Genomic DNA, 21,773 nt, shown 5'->3' with positions numbered 1-21,773 from the left:
TAGTTTTAGCTTACGGAAGGGCTATTTCGACGATCGGTTCCTTCAGGCTCTCCTATCAACCAGGCTGCATGTCTCCCTTAGGGAATAAATTACATTTCTTAGCCCAAATCCCATTTCCAGTAGGAAAATTGGCAATTCCAGCTTCCATATCTAACCTTTTCATGCCCTTCTTTATCGAATGTCACGTGATGGACTGCGGGTTCTGTCATTGATAGGATGATTCTTCGTCATAACTGGAGATACTCCATCTGCTGTTGTTTACTACCCATTGTACTTTGCAGGAATTCAAGTATTTACATCCATCGCAGCAGTAGAACATCAAAAGAGCGACTAAAAGTGAGTCAAGATAAAAAATTGTAACAAATGAGTGGAGATAAACAAGAGGATTGTACGTAATGATTATGCGCTGTTTTCTATGATAAGCTGAATAATAGGCGTATTTTGATGGGTTCCTACTTATGATCTATTGAAGGACAGAGGTACAGATGACATAATTCTTTACACCCTAACATATTTATGCATATTCTCCATAATGTTTTCTATATGTTCCCTAAGGTTCTGCCATTTTGTTGAGAATTTGTTTAACAATCAAAAGCTTCTCTATTTGGTAACCTTTTCCTTTAGTTTCGTGATCTTAATATTTGATTCAGGGTTGATACTGTGAGGAGAAATTAGATGCTGGTCACTCCTAAGGGTCAAAGGGCTATGAAAGTATTTGCATACTTGCAAAGCATAACAAGATGAGAGAGATACAGGTCAGACTAAAGCAGTTGTTCGTTACCGCCACCATCACAATCATCGAAAACACGGCTCCATGTAAGATGTTGACAATCAGCATGATAAAGAAATCCACTGATGACATGAACTGGCATGGATTGGACCACTGCAAAGAGACACCCACAGAATGGTTAAATAGAGAGTCTATTCTCGAGCTTAGTGGCTTAGATCTCGAGCTTATCTCGGTTTCTATAATTCTGCATTCAACCTAAGCGGCCTATCATCCAACTGGAGCCGGGACTGATCTCGATTTCTGTAGCATAAAAAGACTGGGAGAGTTGCTACTCTCCCTTGATGGGACACCATTCCATCGAAGACCCCCCCGCCCCCTCCTCCTTCTCTCCCACTCAGTTAATCGTTAGATCTCTCTTACAACCGGCCCCTACCCATTTGTACTCCTGGGTGGAGAAAAGCGCTGTAAGAGAGACGTATCTTTCCCAAGAACACAACACAAAGGAAAGAAGGGGACCATGTTCTTCACCAACGTCTTTTGGTATTTATGAATGAGTAAGCTTTTAAATAAACTTGCAGAGAGGCTTACTTATATGTCAGGCTGGATCGTTCGTGTCTGAATAGACTGAGGGAAAAAAGTTAAATTTCCCACCTCCTTTAGGGGTTTAAAGCCATTTTTCTTGATTTTCATTTTGTAATGACACAGTTCACATTCCTGACGGAAGGAAAATTGAAACCAACGTAGGACACAACTCCTATGGGCGAACCGCGCAGATCCATCACATCGGCAAACTCGTACAAGTTCTTCTTTTTCTTTGGTATCGTGACAAATTCGGCAGATATCTTCATCCTTCGGTGGATAAATTCATAAGTTAAAAGGTCAACATCTTATTTATTTCCATAATTGGTTTATTAACTTGGCAAGTACTTGAAGGCATTTTATACGAGTTTAACAGAGTTATACCTAACCTTTGTAGCCAACGGTATGTTGGCTGAATAGATGGAGGAATGAATAAATGAACGAATATGTGAGTGGATGAGTAAGTAACTGGATGAGTTTTTAAATGAATGAATGAATGAATGAATGAATGAATGGGTGAGAGAGCGAGTGACCGTGAGCGAGTGATTGGCCAATGCCTGTATGAATAAATGAATGAATGAGATAAATGAATGAGTGTCGGTATGTAGAAACGACTGAATGAAGAAGCAAGAATGTGGGTGAAGAAATCAATGAATAATCAAATGAATTAATAAATGCTTCGTTAGAATTTAATTTTTTAAAACTTTTACTCTCACGAGTCCATAGCAATTGAATCAGAAAGCAGAGTGTCAAAAAACTCTTAGACAGAGTGTCTAAGAAAACAACAACAACAAAAAACAAACCATTATCTGGAGTTCCTGTCCGGGCTGCATGGTACACACTTCTGAGTTTTCTCTCGAAAAGAGCTCCACAACAAAGGCTGGGTTTCCATGACAATTTATAACGGATCCAACTGCGTTCGCACCTCGTAGACCACTGATGGCATCTTGCGGAGGGTGTAGGCGTGGGTCGATCTCAGGAAGCGGATAAACCTGTGTGAGGTAAAAAAATACTAATGTAACCAAATTATCAGCGGAAGTAACCAAGAAATTCAATTGACGTTTATAACAACTGTAAGAAGAATAAGTAACACTTTACAAAGAATCAGATTTGCTGATTCCGGCTGCAAGGAAAATGGAACTGGAAGGACTGAGTTACGTGGGGTAAATTAACAGGGTTTTTTTTTTTTAATAAAATCGCAAAACAACGTTGGAGGTTACGGAAGCGTAGGAAAAACCTGCTGTAGTATGACTCAGAAAAACATGGAAATTGAAAGAATAAGTAAAAAGGAGTAGGAATGAGAAAGGATGGAGAAAATTTTCTCGAATGGCAAACGAAAAATCTGAAGGTGATCAAACCAAATTCTCCCTCGTATGCTTGAACCTTGTTCGTCCCGCTGTTGATCTGAGTTTAAACAGGAAATTTCCGGCAACGGCATAGTCAACTCTCTATTCACTTCCCATCTTTATAGTCCTCGGGTCAACATAATATAATTTGTCTCTATCAACTGAGTCGATAATGTAAATTTGGTATCTTAAAGAGGTTCTAGAACTGACGTCTCGAGCGTTAGCCCTTTTTTTGAAAATTTCAAAAGTCTCTTGTCAACGGTCACCGCAAATATTCTGAATTTAATGTAAAAATGGCCGACAGTAGGCGACAAGAAAATAAATTTTTACCGTTTGCCTTATTTGTAAATCTTAATCTCTTTAATTTAATTACTTTGTTTTGGGACTGCAAGCTTAAATTTAATAATTTAACTCTAACTGATATTTTACACGCGTTAGATCTAAGCTGGCTCTCTCTTATTTTTATTTTACACAAGTGGAAAATTTTTCTGTTTGTTTTTATCAAAAAACCATAAAACAATCTTAAGCTCTGCAACAAATGGTGCTGAACCATGACATGTAATCATAACATATTTGTGGACCATGAATTTTTGGTCAGATATAACATTACCTGTAAGCCAATCAAGATTGAGGAGTTTGCTTATGGTCGCTTTATGTATCAAGTTATTTCCAAATAGCCCGATTTATAATCGGTGACGAATCCAGTTTAAACCATCTGGCAGCTATATTTACCGCAAATTACCGTTTATTTAAAATTTATTTCTATACATAGCCAGCGGCCTTAAAGGGCGACTGCTCTCTTAAAACTCACCCGAAATGTTCATAACCCACATCTCATTTTTTTTTTTCAGTTACCATGGCGTAAAGATCCAGACGATACGGCTAACTTGAATTTGCGCTACGATTTCTTTTTAGAGGAAAGAGAAGTATCGAAGGAGAGATCAGATTATTAAAAATCTTACTCTAATTATGACACAATATTTTGTTTATGTTCCATTTGCGAGGTTCTTAAGAGGAAGGACTGATTTAAAGTGGTTTTACATCGAGAGAACAGACATTTCTTCAACATACTAGAAAAAATTGAATCGTTTTTAAATGTTATGTTTTTTACCACATTGAAACAATTTTGGAATGGACATCACGGCAAAATCCTACCTGTGTCATGATCTGTTCTTGTAAACCAAATCGAAAGTGGTCTTGACGGTAAAAAAAATTACTTCAAGCGTGAAGATAAAGTTTCCAATAATTTTTCCAACCTGGAATAGTGACAGCTAACGGCTAATTGTAACCAGAAAGATCGCAATTTTTACGCAAAAGATTAGACGCGAAGTAAATTGCGTTCAAGGCTGTTTAGTTTCTCTTTCTGCGCCGGTAAACCCTTTGAAACACACTTCCTTATTTTCAACCAATTACATGTAGGAATTATCAAGTGACGTTTGCTGAAAATAAAGCTTTTTGTCTCAAAAACAGGTAAGGTTCTAAAGCTTAGGTTATTTTGATCAAATGCAGTTTTTCGTATGGATAACACGTTGTGTGGTAATAGGTTATTCAAAATGCAATGCATCGAAATAAAAACCTATTGGCTGTCAGTTCATAGCTACCCTCAAATATGAAAGGAGAAGAGTGAACAGTACGTTTCCTTGTTGAGTTTTTTCAATTTCTTGTTCCTTTGCGATTTTTCCTTTTTTTGGCAAAAGATTACATAGCAACCTGACTTTTAATGGTAGCAAATATGTCCTACTGGCGAACACGCGACAGATGTTAAGGGCGTTTGCGGAGTGTGATATCTCCTGTCAACTCAAACTGTGATTTTGGCCGTCGGCAACACTCCAGAGTTAAATTTCGAGAGAAAATAAATGCTGTTTTGATATAGCAGGTGTAAACGCAAGTGTATTTTTGCGACCTTGATCAGACACTTTCTTTAAAACGGATGTTTCCGTTCAACGTCTCTAAATCAACGCTGTATGAATTCACTGGAAAATGACCGGAATTTAATGACAGATGTCACTGATAAAACATAAATTTGACTTGAGGACAAATTGTGTGGTAATTTAAGTTTAGAACAGTGATTTACTTGATGCCTTTTTTTCGATATTCTGATCTAATCTGGGCGTTGAAAAGATTGTTAAAACGTTAACAATCATTCATAAATATTCTCACTGAAGACCGTCGTTGATCCAGACAAGTTGACAATTTGCAATTTTCCCGGCCAACCGATAACTGATGATGGCAAAGCTAAAAACACGAGATAGCTTTTGATATCAACTTAGCTTGATAGAAAAATGAAATAGGTTCTGTGGTTTTCTCTTTGTATCGTAATTACTTTTGATAAATAACTTGTAAAATATTTAAAAATGAAAAAAAAGGGGAAAAAAAGCATCACGGACAGAAAATACAATTTGCTTTTCGTTTGTATTGGCTACGATATTTCACTCGACAAAAGCGAAAAACAGCTTCAAATTATGACTAATTTTTCTTCTCCGTAAAACCTTACGCTGAAAATGCAACCCACTGAGCAATAATGATATCAGTAGGGAAACTGATGGGCTTAAAATTACTTAATCTTGTAGTTTTATATTCAGCCATGTGTATTTTTGAGGACAAATTGTATGATTACACTTTTGCACCCGGCAGATGTTTTAAACAAGGGACAGATTAACCTTTGTCCATTTGGACTGAAGATTGACTTAAAGAGACCACACGTTTTTGCGCGGCTAAGCTACTTCACTCCGGAGTGTTCGGTAGACAAACCTTTGAGCAATAATTTGGAGCTAATTTTCTTCAAACGGTCCTTAGGGACCGGTCATTATTTATCGCCTGGGGGGGGTCGGAGTATTTAGGGGGGGATCACATGGTTTTTTGAAGACCTTTAGGGGGGATCAGCCGTAATTGACAAGTATAATGGGGGGGATCAGACCAAAAAAAAAGGAATTTTAGGTCGCGCCGGGACCCCGGGTGATTGCATGGATATCTATCAGACGGAATCGACGGGCAGGACACCAGATGATTACCTTCCAAGAAAATGTATTAAAGATCTGTACGAGGAACATTCTGACAGTATCAGAAACGATCAGGATACCATGAAGAGCTTCTGCTCAAAATATAATGTGGAAGAGAAGCACGTCATTGCATATGTTAATCATTTGAAGGATATTGAGATCCGAAAGGACATCAGAACAAGAGCAGCTCAGGAGCGAAGAAGGCAAGAGGCCGAACGAACGTACAAGGGCTTTCAATGGGATAACCTCATCGAGGGTGGCAAAGTTGAAAAGTTGCGGGTAAGAGAACTAGACCTGTATCTCAACAAGCATGGTTTGACGACTGTGGGTCGGAAACTTGACAAAGTGAAGGCCATTCGATGTCACTATTACCGACAGAATAAAGAGACTGTGATAACAGAAGAACTGTCGAGTGATGAAGATGACGTGGAATCCGAGGATGAAGAATCCGAAAGTGGAGAGGCAGAGAGCGACGATGACTATGTTTTCGTGGATTTGGATGAACAGCCTGAGATTGGCACGTCCTCGACAATTCAGTTCGTATCTGACGAGCAAATATTTACCGTTGTGGTTCAAGGTCCATGAGACGTAAGTACCACTATTAAAATATCACTTGCATATTCAAAAAGTTATTTGGCGGTGGCTGGGAGAAAAGGGGGGGGGGGATCATGAAACTTTCCACTACCGATAAGGGGGGATCTCTAAAAAACTAGATACTCGACGGGGGGGATCAGGTAAATGCTCCGATGTGACAACAAAAATACTCCGACCCCCCCCCCCCCAGGCGATAAATAATGACCGGTCCCTTAGTTCATCTCTTATAAGGGAAGGAGGGGGAAGGGGGGGGGGGGTTTGATCAATTTTCAAAGGGAGCCACATAGTTTTCAATGGGTACGGAAGAGAGTCAGTCGTCCCCAACAAAGTATACTGAGGGGGGACTATTAGAGGATTGACGGTCAATTAACTGCCAATTAGGAGGGTTTCACAAGAAAATTACACAACTGTATTGGGGGGGGGGGGAGGGGAAACAAGGAAATTTTATCGACCCCCCCCTGATGAATAATGACCAATCTCTCCCTTCTGTCCGTGCTGTGTATGGCAAACAACAATCCTCAGTATTACGTATATTGCCCGTTAGCAAATCGCATGAACAACTGTATGTTAAATATTAAAAACCAAACAAACTTTTTTCTTTACAAACAGTTCATTTATTGTATAGTTCAGCTCTCCACTTTTGTACTGTTGTTTAATAAGTAATTTACGTTGAATACTTGAGAATGCCGTATTTCAGCACGAGGTTTAACACCTACGTCTTGTAGGAATATGAAGGCCTACAAGGTTGTTCACAAGAAGCCCAGGCTCGCTATATGAGTGCATCTATACTAATAAAACTGATTTAACGCAATGACTCGGCTAGGCTCCGAACCCAGCCCTCTTGACCCGAAGCCCTACGCACTTACCATCAGACTACCACGTCTCCTACATAATATTTTTTGTTTTTATAAAGATGAGTATGTTATTCTCTCCTTGTTTTCTTTCCTTATATTTCCTTTCGATATTGGTCTGTTGTTATAATTACATAGCGGTAGTTTCAAAGCACCTAGACAAATTCCTCCCTTGCTTTGCCACATCCGTTGTTGCTCATCTTTTCTATAGCATTATTGAGAACCTGTACACTGTCTTTGTGAGTTAATATGAGCCACTGACGGTTCACATCGATCCATGCTCTCCAGTAGAAGCGAATATGTTCTATGCAACCGCAGCAATAGGTGAAGTAACACACTGCCAAACCGCACGCGAAGTACAGAACAATGCAAATGGGAGAGAGGCAACGCTTAGAGGCGATCCACAGTACCATGGCTATAAATACTACCAGAACCAGACAGTAGAACAAGAAAAGGTACGCCACAATGTCGCACGAACGCCATGGTAGTCTCCACTTAAGGGTGAAAAAACAAAGAGAACGTGAATTAAAAATCGTAAAGGAGTGAAATGTTAAATTAGACCGGCAGACAGGCAACAGACAGACTGTTAGACAGACAAACAAGCAATTAGACGGGTTACCAGAGTGAAAAATACATAATACAGATTTTATAATGATAATAAAAAAATTCCACAGGGATCTTCACTTTACAGACAGTAAGACAAATACGTAGACAGATGGGTAGATAGACAGATGGGTGGACAGACCGATAGACAGTTAGAGTGAAGGGCAACAGACAGCCAGTTAGACAAATTTACGAAGGAGTCAGTAGCATGATACAACTGTACTGGATAAGGAGACGGCAGACAAACAGACAGACAGACAGTTGAATACTGTACAGACGGTCAGACAGATAGATAGACTGATAGCCAGACAAACAGATAGACATAGTGTATAAAAATGCTTTTAATATACTTTTTCCACTTCCCCTTTTCATTCGCCCTAATTTATATCAGTAGTAAGTTAAAAATTGATTGAAAAAATATCATTTTAAAGAACCTAGGCCAACAATTCAGTGTGAGACACAAACAAACAAACAAACAAACAAATAGTTATGCATCTAACTGTTAGCAAAAAAATCAACAAACAGCTGAGAAACGTTCACAAACTTTTAGTTAATGGCCACGATGAAAAGAAGCTTTGAATAGTGCTTTCAATACCTGTGAGAATGGTTTGAAGCCCATCTTTTTGACAGAAATTTCGTAAAGGCACAGTTCGCATGTCTTGTCCTTTTTCAGTTCAAACCAAGACAGCAAGCAACTTTGATGCGCAAACTTAGCACTTCCAGAGCATCTGCATGGTGCAATTAACTCTTCATCCTCTTTACCGCAATGACAAATACGACAAAACTCCGCTTCACAACTAAACAACGACATGTCTTTGACGGGATCGCATATTTCTACTGGCAGATGATGAATGAAAAGTGTTCGTCTGGTAGTTTCCTCCAGCGAATTTATCCATCCCAATAAACAGGATCTTCTGTTCCCTTGGCAGCTGTTTCTATCCCAGCTTGGGAAAGATGAGGAAGCCTGACAAAAGATAAAAAAGGAGAGAAAAAGACAAACGGTTCCAGAAATACACTGATACCTTATTATTCCCCCCAACAAGCAAGTGCTTTAGGGAAGACTAAGCTTTCAGCCAAATGTCGCAAAGCCCCTCGAAAATGCCGACTTATGCATGTTGTTTAGAAATCACAGCTTCTCATATTTTTTATTTTTATTTTTAGAGTGTTTATACCCGGTGGAAAATTATGAGGTAAATAGATCATTACTCGGTCAGTACTTTTTGCTGTTAATCAACAGCCTTTGGACTGTTAGATAACGGTGTTAATTAACCTAAAAAAGTACTAATTGTGGAACTTTGACTTAAAATAGCCTCGTAGTTTATCTTTATAATAAAATTCAATGCGATAATAGTTCTTTTGCAATTAAGGCTTCTCAGTTTACTTATGCTTTGAAAAAAAATTTTTCGAGAGGCCATTAGACTTCGCTTCTACCGCATTGGAAAAAGGCATTTTAAAATCTTACGCTCCATCTACGATAAGCTCAGTTTAGACAACAGAAACCAAAATGTGATGAGTTATTAAATACACTCAAGATATAAAAGCTGGCAGGTGATTTCTAACCAAAACAAACAAAAAAAAACCTTACTGTTTCGTAGCTTTCAGTGGAAGCCATTGATACAGTCCGGCTTTCTGTCGATGCTCTTGTGCGAAAACTATCCACTGAGTCAAAACGTTCTAATTGTACTCCTTCGTCACAAACTGGTTCTTCGGCTGATGATTTACGTTCCATTTCAGTTGATAATGAACAACTTGACTCCGTTTTATGTGAATCCATTCGATAAATATTACTTCACCAGAACTTCAAACCGATTAATTAATGCTGGTGAAATCCTTAGATGAAATCAAACGGAAAATTCTTCCGAGAAGCGAACTAGTTTCTCCCGCTGTTTCAATATAGCTTGAATGCAATTGCTCCATGCAAAAATGATGGAATTATCAGACTTAAAAAAAAAAAATTATCACCGCGCAAGCCTCGTGAAATAAATTATTTATCCAACGAATTGACGTAGAATGTGGTGATAGTTAAATTTTTACAGCAATTAAATTCCCCTTGTGGCCAGAATTTACATGATTCACTCAGACTTTACATGCTTTACTCAGACAATAAGTTGTCCATTCTTCGTTCATTTTCAAACCGAGCCGATCGAAATCAAGAAGAAAATTTGATAGCTTTTTCTTTTGGGTCAGAAATACAGTCTACATTTTGAGTTCGCCTCCTGTTCTTCTTATCTCTGCAGAAATCTTTAACTTATCCAATTGGTAGAAAATGGATCCATTGGAGATGAACCAATATACCCAAAGAATATTACAATTTTATGATTTAAGTAATGTTGTCGTGTATTTCTACCCTTTAATGTGCAATATAATGTCTTCCTCAGTTCACTTTCATTTCTGAATTTGCTCGGCTGATCTGAATGTCAAATAATTCTCTCTTTTTAAATCGTGAATTTTTTTTTGCAGCGTCTGTGTGCCCGTTCGAAAACTTACCTAATCTGTTTTCCAGAGTTCTTTGTCTTCTCAAGGAAGAATGTTGTTTGATGTATGAAATCATTTTTCGAGAAGTTTCTACACGAAGACCAATTAATATTTTCTGATTTGAGAATTTGATTGTTGTCAGTACATCTTTCTCGTGATTAACCCACAAATTAAAAAAAAAGCTAAAATGAATAAAGAATGTTTAAGTAAAAAATCAAATGGAAAAAAAAAAGAAAAAAAAAAAAGCCAAAAAGACCTCAATGAGAAAATGAATCTACCTCCTGCTCCCCATGATGTCATAGAAGGTCAGCGGTGACCCGATATCTTGGTCACGTCATGGTGTTCATAATTTCTTTGCTCGTGTTGTAGTTAACCAACCACAAATATCGGTGGGAAAAGTTTAGGTGAAGAGAAATGAAGCTTCATATGGCTGAATTAATGAAATTTTAGGGAAATCACTAGAAGGACATCAAAGAAGAAGTGTTTTTAAAAATACTTGATGTGTCAGCTTCTTGTTGTGACTAAAGAAATTTACACCTTAGAAGGGCATTGAAACCATCCTTTGGAAGATTTGATTTTCTTGGATCCATATCCAATAGATTAAATTTCACTGTCTCATCAATCTGTTTTTATAAGTGAGAACGGAGAGCTTAGTTCAAAAGCTAAAGACCCACAGTGTAAATATTACGAATGAGTGTTGAATGGATCGCTGATAATGAATGAATAAAGAATGTGTCTGTTGTGAGTAGACGGTTTCGAGTTACATGACTTCCTTTCCACAAAGACCTATTGACGTTATCTGAAGCCTCCATGCGTGCTTCAGATCCTCGCAAAATGGCTGGCCTTTCGAGTGATCTGTAAGATCTGGCTTTATCATAGCTTCCCTTCCAAGTTGAGTTAACACTCATCAATATGCAGACGAACTTAATTTGGAGTGTTGTTCTTTTTCTTTTGTTGCAAGGGACGAGGATTCCAGCGCGTGAGTACATTCAGCATAGAACACAGTGCCTGGTTTTGTTTATTATCATTAACAGTGATCGTTGCGTGATCATAAAAGTATTATGACTTGTTGTCCCTGTTTCGCGTCGAACGATTTGATGGTTTCATCGCGAATATTGGAAGAAAATCCATTGGTTTACTGAACACGTAGCAATGAAATCGTTTGATCAAAACTGATACCTAATATTACACGAAATAATTTCTGCGGTTTAATGTCATGAAATCTCAAGGAAAAATTGTTCGATCTGAGACCACTTCCTGTAGCTTAATTCACAGTTTTCAAACATACCCTTTCCTTGTCTTTGAAACGCTTATATTGTTTTTTATTTTTATTTTACATTAGCCCAGTGGATCTTGAACGCTCTTGCCTTTAAACAGTTGCTTTCTTTTCACAAAGCTCCTTTCATCTGACTCTGAGGGAGTTGAAACAACGAAGCGGGGAAATTGTAATATTTTATAAAGCACGGAAAGAATAGCAGTTGTTCGTCTCCACTTCAAAGCAGCATTCACGTTCTTGAACTAAACTAAGGACTTTCCTGTAAATCTGTTTCTATACTCAGTGACAACATGACATGTTGCGAAATGGTCACGCATTTTCTAAAAGCTTTGACTTTCGTTAAAATGTCACGCAATTGTTACGCGACATCCCAGAAAAGAGCACTTTGACTCGGCTTACTGCTTAGACGCTCACAATAAACAAAAATCAATTAACAAACGTTCTAGTTAAGAACATTTCAATCCAAAATCGTAAACTAGACCTGTCGGAAATCGAATGCAAGGGGAAAAGACGAACAATTATGTATTGAATCATATTTAGCACAAGATATTAGAGAAGGGGGCATTTTCGTCCGCTGTTCCAAGTAAATTGCGATTTGGATGGTTAATTTTTGTAAAGGGGTGGAAGACTGGAAAACCTGGGGAAAAGTACGCGAAATATTCGGAAAAACAAGAATAAATAAAGGATCAACTGTGACGGCTTTGATAGTATTTTTTTTTCTGGCGAGCGAGTGCTCAGGATTCCGATCAGGTTTTGATGTCGTCACGGTGGATCGTTATAATCGAGACATACCTCAAGGTGCTTTTGCATGAAAAAGTATGCTTCTTTGCAAATTCTTCCGCCTCTAAGCTCCAGGCTTTCCTCGACCTTACCAAACTAATGCTCTCCAGTGAGACACTGGCGATGCAAACCATATAACGTTCTCTTTTTCCTTCAAATTTCCACAGAGGACCCGAACTGTAAAATTGACTTGGCTTTTGTGGCAGATGCCTCAGGAAGTGTTGGTGACGACTGGGGCACTCTGCTTAAATTCGTTGTCGATGTGTCAAAGAACATCAACGTCGGTCCTGAAGGCTCCCACATTGCTTTGGTCAAATTTGGAGACCAAGGTGAAAAAGTTCTCGATTTTGAAGAGTTTGATCCTGCAACTTTCAAAGAAGATAACGTCTTTGGAAAGATTACGTCGATAGGAAAGCCGCCCTCTGGCGCACCTAGGTTCATCAACAGAGGACTTCGTGAAGTTAATGAACAAGTCTTCCAGGAAGAATTTGGAATGAGGCCGGATGTTAAAAAGGTAGGTTGCTGCGAACTTTTATTAGGTTTTTTGTCACGGCAATAGCCAGGAACTGTGAAGAATTCAAATATAATCCCCTAAGCTAGAATGTTCGTATTTGCATTTGTTATTTGAATATTTTGAAGACTTTTCATGTGATAGATAGTAAAGGGGGAGGGGAGGGGTAGGAGGGTCTTTGGTGCCCCATCCTAAACATGTTATGGAGATGCAGAGTGCACTGAGCTCTGGGTCGAGTCTGGGTCGAGAGGTCCTGGTTCGAGACCTGGCTGTGTCATTGTGCTGTGTTCTTGGGCAAGTCACTTTAATCTCACAGTGCCTCTCTCTACCCAGGAGTATAAATGGGTACCGGCGAATTGTCAGGGAAGCCTGATGAATGCTGGGAGGTTACCTTGTGATGTATCCCACCCAGGGGAGGGGACAGGGGGTTAGTTATACTCCTGGTCGCTTCATGCTAAGGAAACTGGGATATGCTCTGGCTGGATGGGCCAGTTGGCTCGAGTTCAGAAAGTCGCTTTTTAAAATCGGCCAAACATGAAAATACAACTGTATGTATCTTGCCTCTTCAGGTGGTACTTCTCATCACAAACGGAAAACAAACCGCAATAACTTCGCCAGATGAGGCTGGTCCCATTGACGCGTCGACAGATTTAAAGGACAGGGGCGTCTACGTCATTGTATTGGGTATTGGCCAAGTCGATGTTATAGAGCCGTGGAATTATGCTTCAAACGCCCAAGAAGTACTTCAAGTGGACGATTTCTCTCAGCTAGATTCCAAAGTGAAGGAAGTCAGTGAAACTCTTTGCCCTTGTAAGTTTTGATATTCCCTTAGGAATCTAAAATCAGGCTGATGTCATGGAACGATCTTATTATTTGGAAGCCTGGCGTGAAATTACCCTAACATCAGTATGCACATTCTTGATACTGTTTTTCTTACATTTCCTAAGGTGATGATAAGGTGATCCTATCTTTTACTCTTGTGAACTTAATGTGTGACTAGGGGTGTCATTTGAGGAGAAATTAGATGCTGGTCAGTCTTAGTAGTCAAAGAGTAAAGGTGACTGTTCGTAGAGAGGAATGCAATAAGTCAAGTAAATCTAAGTTAGGCCACGTTAGACCAGACACAGTCGATTTAAGAATTTTATCTTTATCATGAACAAACAGTGTCAACGACTTCGCTGCCGACAACGACTCCTCTGGTGACTCCTGCCCCTCCTGTCCCTCAGCTACAACAGATTCTCCCACCACGACGAGTAAGTGATCTCGAGTTGTTGGGAAATTCAGATAAAGTATGAATTTCGCTACTGGTGTTTTTTTTTTTTTTTTTTTTTTTTGAGGGAGTGTGATTTCAGACCAAATTACACTCCAATCAGTTCAATTACCATTGTGAATGCTTCGAGACATTCTTATCTCGAAGTTTTCTTGATAAATGTTTTAACAATTTTCGAAATGATTTCCTTTGTGTAGGTCGGCCCGCCCGGTGATCCAGGAGAAAAAGGAGACAAGGTGTGTGTCTTTGTCATATAGGAGCTTCTCGGTCACGATCGCCTCTTTAAAAGATTTGCAACACATTCTTTTTTCCTTGAGATTCAGAAGTAAATTTTTTTGATCACCAATGGACGCGAAGGGGGAGAGGGTGAGTGGGGGGGGGGGAGGGTGAGGGCCCTACACCAACTACATGCCAGGATTTTTATCACTCATAATCATAGCATTCGACCAGACGAAGACACGAGAGGGTGAAACTATTTTTTACATATCCAGCCTGATATTGTTGAAAACCTAGGGTAACGCAAAACTGCATTAATTCCGGCCCTCAATTGAAATTTTTTTTAGTCATAAATTCCCTATTTGTTGGTTCTAAACCATCTTTTATATTTGTTTTTCCAGGGAGATCAGGGTCCGCCCGGGCCCTCCGGACCTCAAGGCTTTCGAGGTTCTCAGGTGAGAATCAATTGGCTCGTGGTGTTACGGTATAATCTAACCAACAGAAAAACTCTACAATACCACGAACTCATCTACTTGATTAAACAGCGAGTAATGTTCTTAACAAGGAGTAGCCCCCCTAAAAACAGTACAATACGTTAATCAACTTAATTAAGTCCACGACAGTCTATATCCTAGCTCAACACTGACACAATCTCACTGCTGTCTCCAAAGTTCCTTGAAATGAGCTATTATCCGCAGTAACTCTCTCTCGGTATAGCTTTAAAAACGGTCGTTGCTCCGACAATAACAACTCTAAGTCTCTACGTATATATATATTCACAAGGTGTTCTGGAACATTCCATAAGCTTACATAAGAACTGTTTTAGAAGTATTACATAATAAATGCGTGACTTGATGAAATGTTCTGGAAAGTTCTATGTTGTGCAAGTCAGCATGACTCAACAATCTGGAGATTTCTAAAAGCTTTTATTTACAACAATTGCTCATAACAGTGGTCATCATTTTTTAACTGTCCCTCATCTATATCTAGTTATTACGGGCGGTAAAATGGTTAGCTAAGGGTATTTTTAGGCGTAAACTCCATTGTTAGTGGTCCATATGCCGATACGAAACAAATGCGAAACGTTTCAACTTGCACTATTCCAATCTATCTCGGTGTTCAAGATTTACGCTCAGTTACAAATAAATGTTTTCTCAGAAAAGAAAACTACGAATGGATGAACGATTCGAGCAGGTCAACTGCAAGTAAAGCAATTGCAGAAAAGAGGCCTGAAAAGATAATGGCGTTGACGAGAAGTCAGGATTCTTCTCTGCGATCTCTTTTATTGCAGCTCACCCGCAAAGATAAATTGTTTATTTACTTCTCTATTTTCCGGTGGGTTTTTCATTCTGGAGAAAAAAAACTGACCCCAAATTCATTAATTCTTGTTACCACTAATTAGTGTTTCTGTTTCTCTAGGGAATACCCGGACCGCAAGGACCTGAGGGGCCTCCTGGATCTCAAGGCCCTCCCGGTCCTCCTGGCCTTCCAGGGCCGATTATTAACAATATCACGAACGGTGGACCCGTAGAGCAACTACCACCGATATTTATAGTTAAGTAACTAATCAAATGCCTTCTTTTCCTTTCAGTCACGTCTGTTGTTGTGTAACCTCCGTAATCGTGGCCTCTGTTTGGTCTTGAGAATATAAATTCCTTATCTACACGCAACCACGTATTATTTTGTTTAGTGCATGAACACTGTAGGCCTTTATTGACAAGAAAATGGGATTTTGGATTGAGAATGGTGAACGCTTTGCCATTCATTATGCAGAAGGGCAGAGTGTCAGCAGATGACTGGTTATATCAAAGACACGTAAAAGTCATCGCGAATTTTACGCGTGTGCAGTTACGGCTCTTCTCAGAGCTGTTAATCCTTGTGAAACACCACAATTTGTACAATGAAAACAGTATAAATTTCCCTCAAAAGCGAGGGCAATAGGCTTATTTGTGTGTTATAGAAGAGATCCAAGGACACTTCGTTTCCGGTGAAATCTTTTCACAGTTTGTTGAGGTCATTCCACAAAAAAGCTGGGTCTCGATTTTGGCATCTGATCCTACCAAAAACTTTCCCCATGGATGGAGTCCATTTCTCTACGTTTGTTCCAGGCTTGTGACAAATCAAACTGTTCAAACGCCTCGCTCAATTTCATTCAAGCCTTTAGATCAATGTTACCCTAATTAATTGTTATTTTATTGAAATGGAATTTTGTGACCTTGTTCTGTTATCTTGTAGGGCAGCAAAGGACCAAGTGTTGGGTATAGGGAAGTTAGAGGGAACCGTGGTGACCCGGTATGTCTAATGTCACAAATCGTCGCTGTTATTTTGAGTTTTCTTGCTGTTCAGAGTATTTGTAACCGAATAGTCTATTTTACAGTTGTGTGCTCGGTTGCCAAGCCTTTAAACAGGAATGAGGCTAAGGGTGACCTTGTTATGATACAAACCTTTCTGCTTTTCAAATGCAAATTACTTTGTTATCATGCTAACTAGATACTGGTCTCTATCACAACAAGGTCACCTTCAGCCTCACTCCAATTCAAAGGCTTGGCAACTAAGTACACAACTGTAAAATGGCCTATTGGATAAAACTGAGTTGGTGGCCAATCAAAACAGAGGAGAATATTACAAGAGGCCATTGAGATCTCCAAGACATGAGAAAGACTTGAAGCGCGGGAAAGCGCGGAAGTCCTAGTTGCGAGTGGTTTTAGTTTTGCATTTGATTGGTTGAGATGGTGGCACGAGCCTTACTGACCAATCATAGAGCGAAGCAATGCAAAACCAATTTAATGCCCCATTTCTTTCGATACTCATTTTGAAATTGCACCAAAAGTTACGCTCTGCCATGCTCGTAGAAATGACTAAGTAGCCTCGTAACGTAGTTTATTTGATTTTTAAATATTAACATGTTTCTTTCTGTTAACAATTATATAAATTATATAAATTATATAATTTTTAGGGTGACGCTGGCTCAATGGGCGTTCCTGGAAGGAGAGGGGTTGATGTATGTGCAAGCTTTTTAGCTTCTTTATCTGATTTTTTAAGTTCATGTTTGTGCATTTAGTTCAAAATGTGAACATTATTATAGTCTCCTTTGGTAGCAGCAATTTTATCTCGATGCATTCTTTTGTTGTTTAAGAGAAACTACCAAAAAAATAAAAGCCTGTGAGGAAGACTAACATATGCCTGGCAAAATAAATAAAAAAATTATTTAGTTTTACTTAGCAGATTAGATTTTTTGTTCAGATTTATCATCTGAAGATCTCTTTTAGGGGGAACACGGAAAACCGGGGCCACCGGGCTTAGATGGAAGCCCAGGCACACCGGTAGGTATATCTGTTATTCGCTTAAAAAACAAACAAGTAAACTAGTAAGTTAGTCAAACGGTCCGTCAGTCAGTCAGCCGGTTGGTCAATCAGTCAGTCAGTCAATGGTCAGTCGGTCAGTCGGTTGGTCTGTTAGTTAGTTAGTCAGTCGGTCGGTCAGTCGGTCAGTCAGTCTAACAGTCGGTCAGTCAGTTGGTCGGTCGGTTGGTCGGTCTATCATTCAGTCAGTCAGTCGGTAAGTCACTCACCCACTCTGTGTGTCTAGGTATGGAAAATGAATGAATTAATGAATGAACAGAGCTGGCCGCGTTGTTATATCCACATCTAGTCTAATTGATAATCAGTGACATAAATTGATATAAATTTTATCTTTATCACCCGTAGGGACCACCTGGACTTAACGGTCCCCCTGGTCAAAGAGGACGCCATGGAGAAGACGTATGGTCCTTTATTCGTTTTGGTTATTTTCTAACCTTTTTGCTCCCTACTTCCTAATCTAGAGGAATTCTCGTTAGTGCTCTTGGCCTCAACGGTAACTGAAATTGAAGTTTATCGTCTTCTTTTAAGGGAAGTCCAGGTCGCCCTGGGGATGTTGGAGAGCCAGGTCCGTCAGGCGCATCGGTGAGTTGTTCTTTGTCACGTGTGACTGTAATTCTAACTTTGGGGTTAAATGATGCGCACGATAACAAGACAACTGGTATCGAGGTAATAGCGTGCTCACCGATGTCACGATTGAGGAAAGGTAAACCTGATGGCTGGAACTCCGGATTTCACAGGGTTTACACTAGGTTTTTCTGTTTTTCTTGGGATTTACTTTGCTGTAAGAGCCGAAAGAGGAAAAGGTAACACTGTGAGGGTTTAAATAAACAGGTGAAGGTTTGTGCATACGGAGGGTTTGTTGTTTTGCAACCTGCTGTAATCCTTTCCTTTTTTTACTGTTATAGGGCCTTGGTTCTTTATTATCGCGTCTTTTTGGTTTTTCTGTCTAACCAAACCAATCTAATTTTGTGGAAATGCGAAACGCTGCGCGGTGGCCAAAACGCGCAGTTTTTGTCTTCATAGTATTTTAGTGCTCATTTATTTTTCCATGTAAGGATTTTTTGGCTGAGCATCAGTCATGGTGACTGGTCTTGAAAAGTTTACTTTTTTTCTTTAGGGTCCTCGTGGAGCGTCTGGTCTGCCAGGATTGCAAGGTGTCAAGGGAGATAGGGTATGCAGTTGTGTTGTGTTGTAGAAAAGTGTTCGTCAACACATCGTGGTTAAACATTATTAACATGTTCAAGGAAAAACGGCCAAAATAATTACACCTCCTGTTTTCCCCCTTATTTAATACTTAAGTTTTTTGAGAGAAATGGTAGACATTGGCATATTGCAATCTTGATGTGATAAAGTGTTCCTCACTGGTTATCGCTAGTTTCTCCGACATTGGTCTCCTAAAATATTATATCACGTCGAACAGCTCTTAACCATGAAACTCTTTCTCGACTGATAGAGCAGTTGAAATCAGAGCTTACTCAGGCTTCTTCGAGCGAATGGTATCGTAAGCATTGCTTTTCCTTTTGGTAGTCCATTCTAAGTACCAACCCCAACCCCCACCCTACTTTCCCTCCCTAAAAGTTTGCTAAGACCGCTGTGTAACCTCGAGTTAAGAGAGGCTCTGTGAGGGTAGAGGGTGTACTCGATAGCCTCACAAATGAACCAGTTAGGGCAAGAACCTGGACATTTCATTGCGGAATTCTGCGCTCTAAACTCAAAGCTATTGTGTCTTTCGTGATTGTGTGTACGATGAAAATCAAGGTTTATCTTTAATAAAAAGAAAAGAAAAACTAAATTGAGGTGATAACTCTTAGGGAGAACAAGGACCTGCAGGAGAACCAGGAGGCCAAGGAAGGCAGGGTGCACAGGTATGATAATGTTTCAACAGTGTGCGTGGATGAGCTACTTCCGCTGGCAACTAAACGAAGGTATTTGTGTTGTCGCCGCATTCCAGCTAGTTATTTGTCCTGCGTTCTTTGTTGCGATTGTGGTCCATTCTTATCTATTGCTTTCGCATTCTTTTCGCTAACCGCAATTCATATTATGTCAGATTTTCCCGCATAATTTTGCTTTCTCTTGGACAATTTGTAGAAGTCGACCGTTGATTTCGTCTTTCGTGTTTTAAGCTTCTCAAGTTCGACACCGCTGACGCTTCAATTCCGACTACTTTTAGTCCTTCGTGTTATATGTTGCAGAGCGTTTGCAAGTGTCTTTTCCATGTTGTCAGTCCTTGCATCGTTGTCTTTTATTTCCAAATGTACTCCGTGTCAACTTGTTAATTCTTGTGGTTTTTCTAGCAAAGAAAACCGCAACACTTTGCTTAACTTGTAACTGAATTAACTAACTTGTTTGACATATTGAACAATTTATAATCACAACAATGTGCGATTGTCAACTCATCTCCTTTGTCGGAAGAATGCATCAGTTACGGCAGATGTACCTCTTGCGTTTAAAAATACACTTAGTCTTTTTCTGCGTTTTACGCAGTATATTATAAATGGACATAGCTGTGCCATTGTGTATATTTTTTCCTTGAATTTCTTCGCTCTGTGTTTTTAGGGAGACACAGGCAAACCAGGAAGTTCTGGTCGTGATGGAAGATCCGTAAGTTATATACAGGCTGTATTATGTAGAAAACGTGTTCCCTCTTACATGTGATGTCAAGTTTACGTTTCTCTAAATTCATTGGGTGTCTTTGTGTCCAGGGTATGCAAGGTCCACAAGGAAGGCCTGGCATCCCAGGAGCAGTGGGCCGACAGGTAAGCCAAATAAAATTAGGGAAAAATGGAAGATTCGGCTGTGTAAACGAAATAAATTATTATTTACTCATGCTACAGTTTAGACAATCAATGGACCTGCAGTTATCTTTACTGTACATGTTTGTTTGTTGTAATGTAGGTAAATAATTTTGATATCCAGTCTGTTATATTTCTCATGCAGCCTATTATCTTTCTTTTTGAAGTTGCTGATTTTTTGCCTATACCATAAAGTTCCCATTCAAGCTTGATGCGTGTTTGTTTGTTTTTTTTTTATCATAGGGCAAAGTCGGTTCTCGTGGGAAGTCTGGTCGAGAGGGTTCTCCGGTATGAAATAAATGAAAATAATGATGAAATAATTTGCTAGCTGTTTGTCCTTTGTGTTTGTTTGCTTGTTATTAAAGAGTAGACAATCGAGGCTGAACGTCAGGGTAAAGCAGGAGGGAATCATCAATAGTTGTGTTGTGTAGGCTTTTTAGCTGGCAGTTTTATTTGCGCTTTGAAGCGTCAGGCGAGGGAAAATAAAAACTGTGAAAACGAACGGCGAAGCCGCGGAGGCTTGGGACGAAAGATAGCGATATATATCCTACAACTTCGCTGGTCCTAACGTAAAGGCGCACACAGTGCTATGCAGCTATGGAGGCTAATACGGTGTCGTGTCGCTAAAAAAGGGTTTTTATGATGAATGTTAAATTAATGTTCAAAGAAGTTGGCTTTAGGCTTTTAGTTAAGGCCAGTTAAAATGTTCTTAGCTTATACATGTGGAACTAACTCCAAATGAATGTTTATATATTTCCTTATTTACCGATGATTAAACCTTTTTGCCTTGATCGCGACCAAGAAATTTCAGCTTGAAACGAGGGGAAGAGGGCCAATTAGGCTGGAAGAAAAGATAGTGTATCTACCTCCATTTAGGAGTAAAGTGTAAACGTGCTTTTATTGCTGCAGGGTGCACCTGGGGAGATGGGTGAACCAGGCTTAGGAGGGGTTCCCGGGCCTAAAGGGAATAATGGACCTCAGGGGCGTCCAGGATCTAGAGGTACCAACGGAGAGCCTGGTCCAGACGGAGAGGAAGGACGAGTCGGAGATCCAGGGAACCCCGGCCTCCCAGGTGAGGAGGGAGAACCTGGGCCCAAGGGTAACATGGTAGGTGATTCGTTAGTAAGGCCCTGTTCTTAAGGACGAATTTAACTCTAGATTTTCTTATGAGAATCTTATATCTTGTGTGAAGTATTTTGGAGCGAAGGAATCGTGAAAGTTGTATATCTTTAACGGATCTAGAAAGTTTTGAAGCAGGGGTGAGGGGAGGGGGGGTTTGAACACAGAAATCGTTCAACCAAAGCCCCTATCTTGATAATTCCCTCATTTAGATGAAACACGCTATTTTATCAATCTAAACTTTCACAGTGCACGTGAACCCTACTCGTA

At 39.6% G+C, this 21,773-nt stretch overlaps 3 protein-coding genes across 5 annotated transcripts in view; 1 reads left to right on the top strand and 2 right to left on the bottom strand.

Moving 5' to 3' along the window:
- Window positions 1–703: 703 nt before the first annotated feature.
- Window positions 704–3,935, bottom strand: LOC149039573 (E3 ubiquitin-protein ligase MARCHF3-like). Its single transcript, XM_089183138.1, has 4 exons — window positions 3,811–3,935; window positions 2,113–2,301; window positions 1,382–1,579; window positions 704–883 (listed from the first exon to the last, which is right to left on the bottom strand). The coding sequence occupies exons 1-4, from the start codon at window positions 3,817–3,819 to the stop codon at window positions 704–706; spliced, it is 576 nt and encodes a 191-aa protein (XP_089039264.1). The 5' UTR covers window positions 3,820–3,935.
- Window positions 3,936–6,839: 2,904 nt separating this feature from the next.
- LOC113680941 (uncharacterized) lies at window positions 6,840–9,654 on the bottom strand. Its single transcript, XM_027197997.2, has 3 exons — window positions 9,288–9,654; window positions 8,298–8,666; window positions 6,840–7,593 (listed from the first exon to the last, which is right to left on the bottom strand). The coding sequence occupies exons 1-3, from the start codon at window positions 9,474–9,476 to the stop codon at window positions 7,255–7,257; spliced, it is 897 nt and encodes a 298-aa protein (XP_027053798.2). The 5' UTR covers window positions 9,477–9,654; the 3' UTR covers window positions 6,840–7,254.
- A 1,285-nt stretch (window positions 9,655–10,939) lies between these two features.
- The window catches only part of LOC113680952 (uncharacterized), a 35,415-nt gene continuing 24,581 nt past the window's right edge, over window positions 10,940–21,773 (top strand). For all 3 annotated transcript variants that reach the window (XR_016179555.1, XR_016179556.1, XM_089181678.1), the window contains exons 1-18: window positions 10,940–11,156; window positions 12,401–12,747; window positions 13,314–13,554; window positions 13,909–13,997; window positions 14,212–14,250; window positions 14,632–14,685; window positions 15,650–15,784; window positions 16,466–16,522; window positions 17,187–17,231; window positions 17,500–17,553; window positions 17,938–17,991; window positions 18,121–18,174; window positions 18,710–18,763; window positions 19,404–19,457; window positions 20,149–20,193; window positions 20,295–20,348; window positions 20,628–20,672; window positions 21,294–21,491. Coding sequence is in view for 1 of the 3 variants with exons in the window: in XM_089181678.1 (XP_089037804.1) it covers window positions 11,090–11,156; window positions 12,401–12,747; window positions 13,314–13,554; window positions 13,909–13,997; window positions 14,212–14,250; window positions 14,632–14,685; window positions 15,650–15,784; window positions 16,466–16,522; window positions 17,187–17,231; window positions 17,500–17,553; window positions 17,938–17,991; window positions 18,121–18,174; window positions 18,710–18,763; window positions 19,404–19,457; window positions 20,149–20,193; window positions 20,295–20,348; window positions 20,628–20,672; window positions 21,294–21,491 (1,686 nt within the window). In the remaining 2 variants the exon portion in view is untranslated. The remainder of the gene's footprint in view (window positions 11,157–12,400; window positions 12,748–13,313; window positions 13,555–13,908; window positions 13,998–14,211; window positions 14,251–14,631; window positions 14,686–15,649; window positions 15,785–16,465; window positions 16,523–17,186; window positions 17,232–17,499; window positions 17,554–17,937; window positions 17,992–18,120; window positions 18,175–18,709; window positions 18,764–19,403; window positions 19,458–20,148; window positions 20,194–20,294; window positions 20,349–20,627; window positions 20,673–21,293; window positions 21,492–21,773) is intronic.

This window comes from Pocillopora damicornis, chromosome 9 (genome assembly GCF_964200805.1).
Source record: "Pocillopora damicornis chromosome 9, jaPocDami1.2, whole genome shotgun sequence".
In the NCBI taxonomy this organism is placed as follows: Eukaryota; Metazoa; Cnidaria; class Anthozoa; order Scleractinia; family Pocilloporidae; genus Pocillopora; species Pocillopora damicornis.
The sequence above is the reverse complement of the archived record's forward strand: the minus strand, read 5'-3'. Positions and strand labels throughout refer to the sequence as shown.

Coding starts and splice junctions, on each gene's coding strand:
- LOC113680941 (XM_027197997.2), bottom strand. CDS start 9,476: ATGGATTCACATAAAACGGAGTCAAGTTGTTCATTATCAACTGAAATG. Junction 8,667..9,287: donor CCACTGAAAGCTACGAAACA/GTAAGGTTTTTT, acceptor ATCTTTTGTCAG/GCTTCCTCATCTTTCCCAAG. Junction 7,594..8,297: donor GCTTCAAACCATTCTCACAG/GTATTGAAAGCA, acceptor TTCACCCTTAAG/TGGAGACTACCATGGCGTTC.
- LOC149039573 (XM_089183138.1), bottom strand. Junction 1,580..2,112: donor GACAGGAACTCCAGATAATG/GTTTGTTTTTTG, acceptor TATCCACCGAAG/GATGAAGATATCTGCCGAAT. Junction 884..1,381: donor GCTTTAAACCCCTAAAGGAG/GTGGGAAATTTA, acceptor GTCTCTTTGCAG/TGGTCCAATCCATGCCAGTT.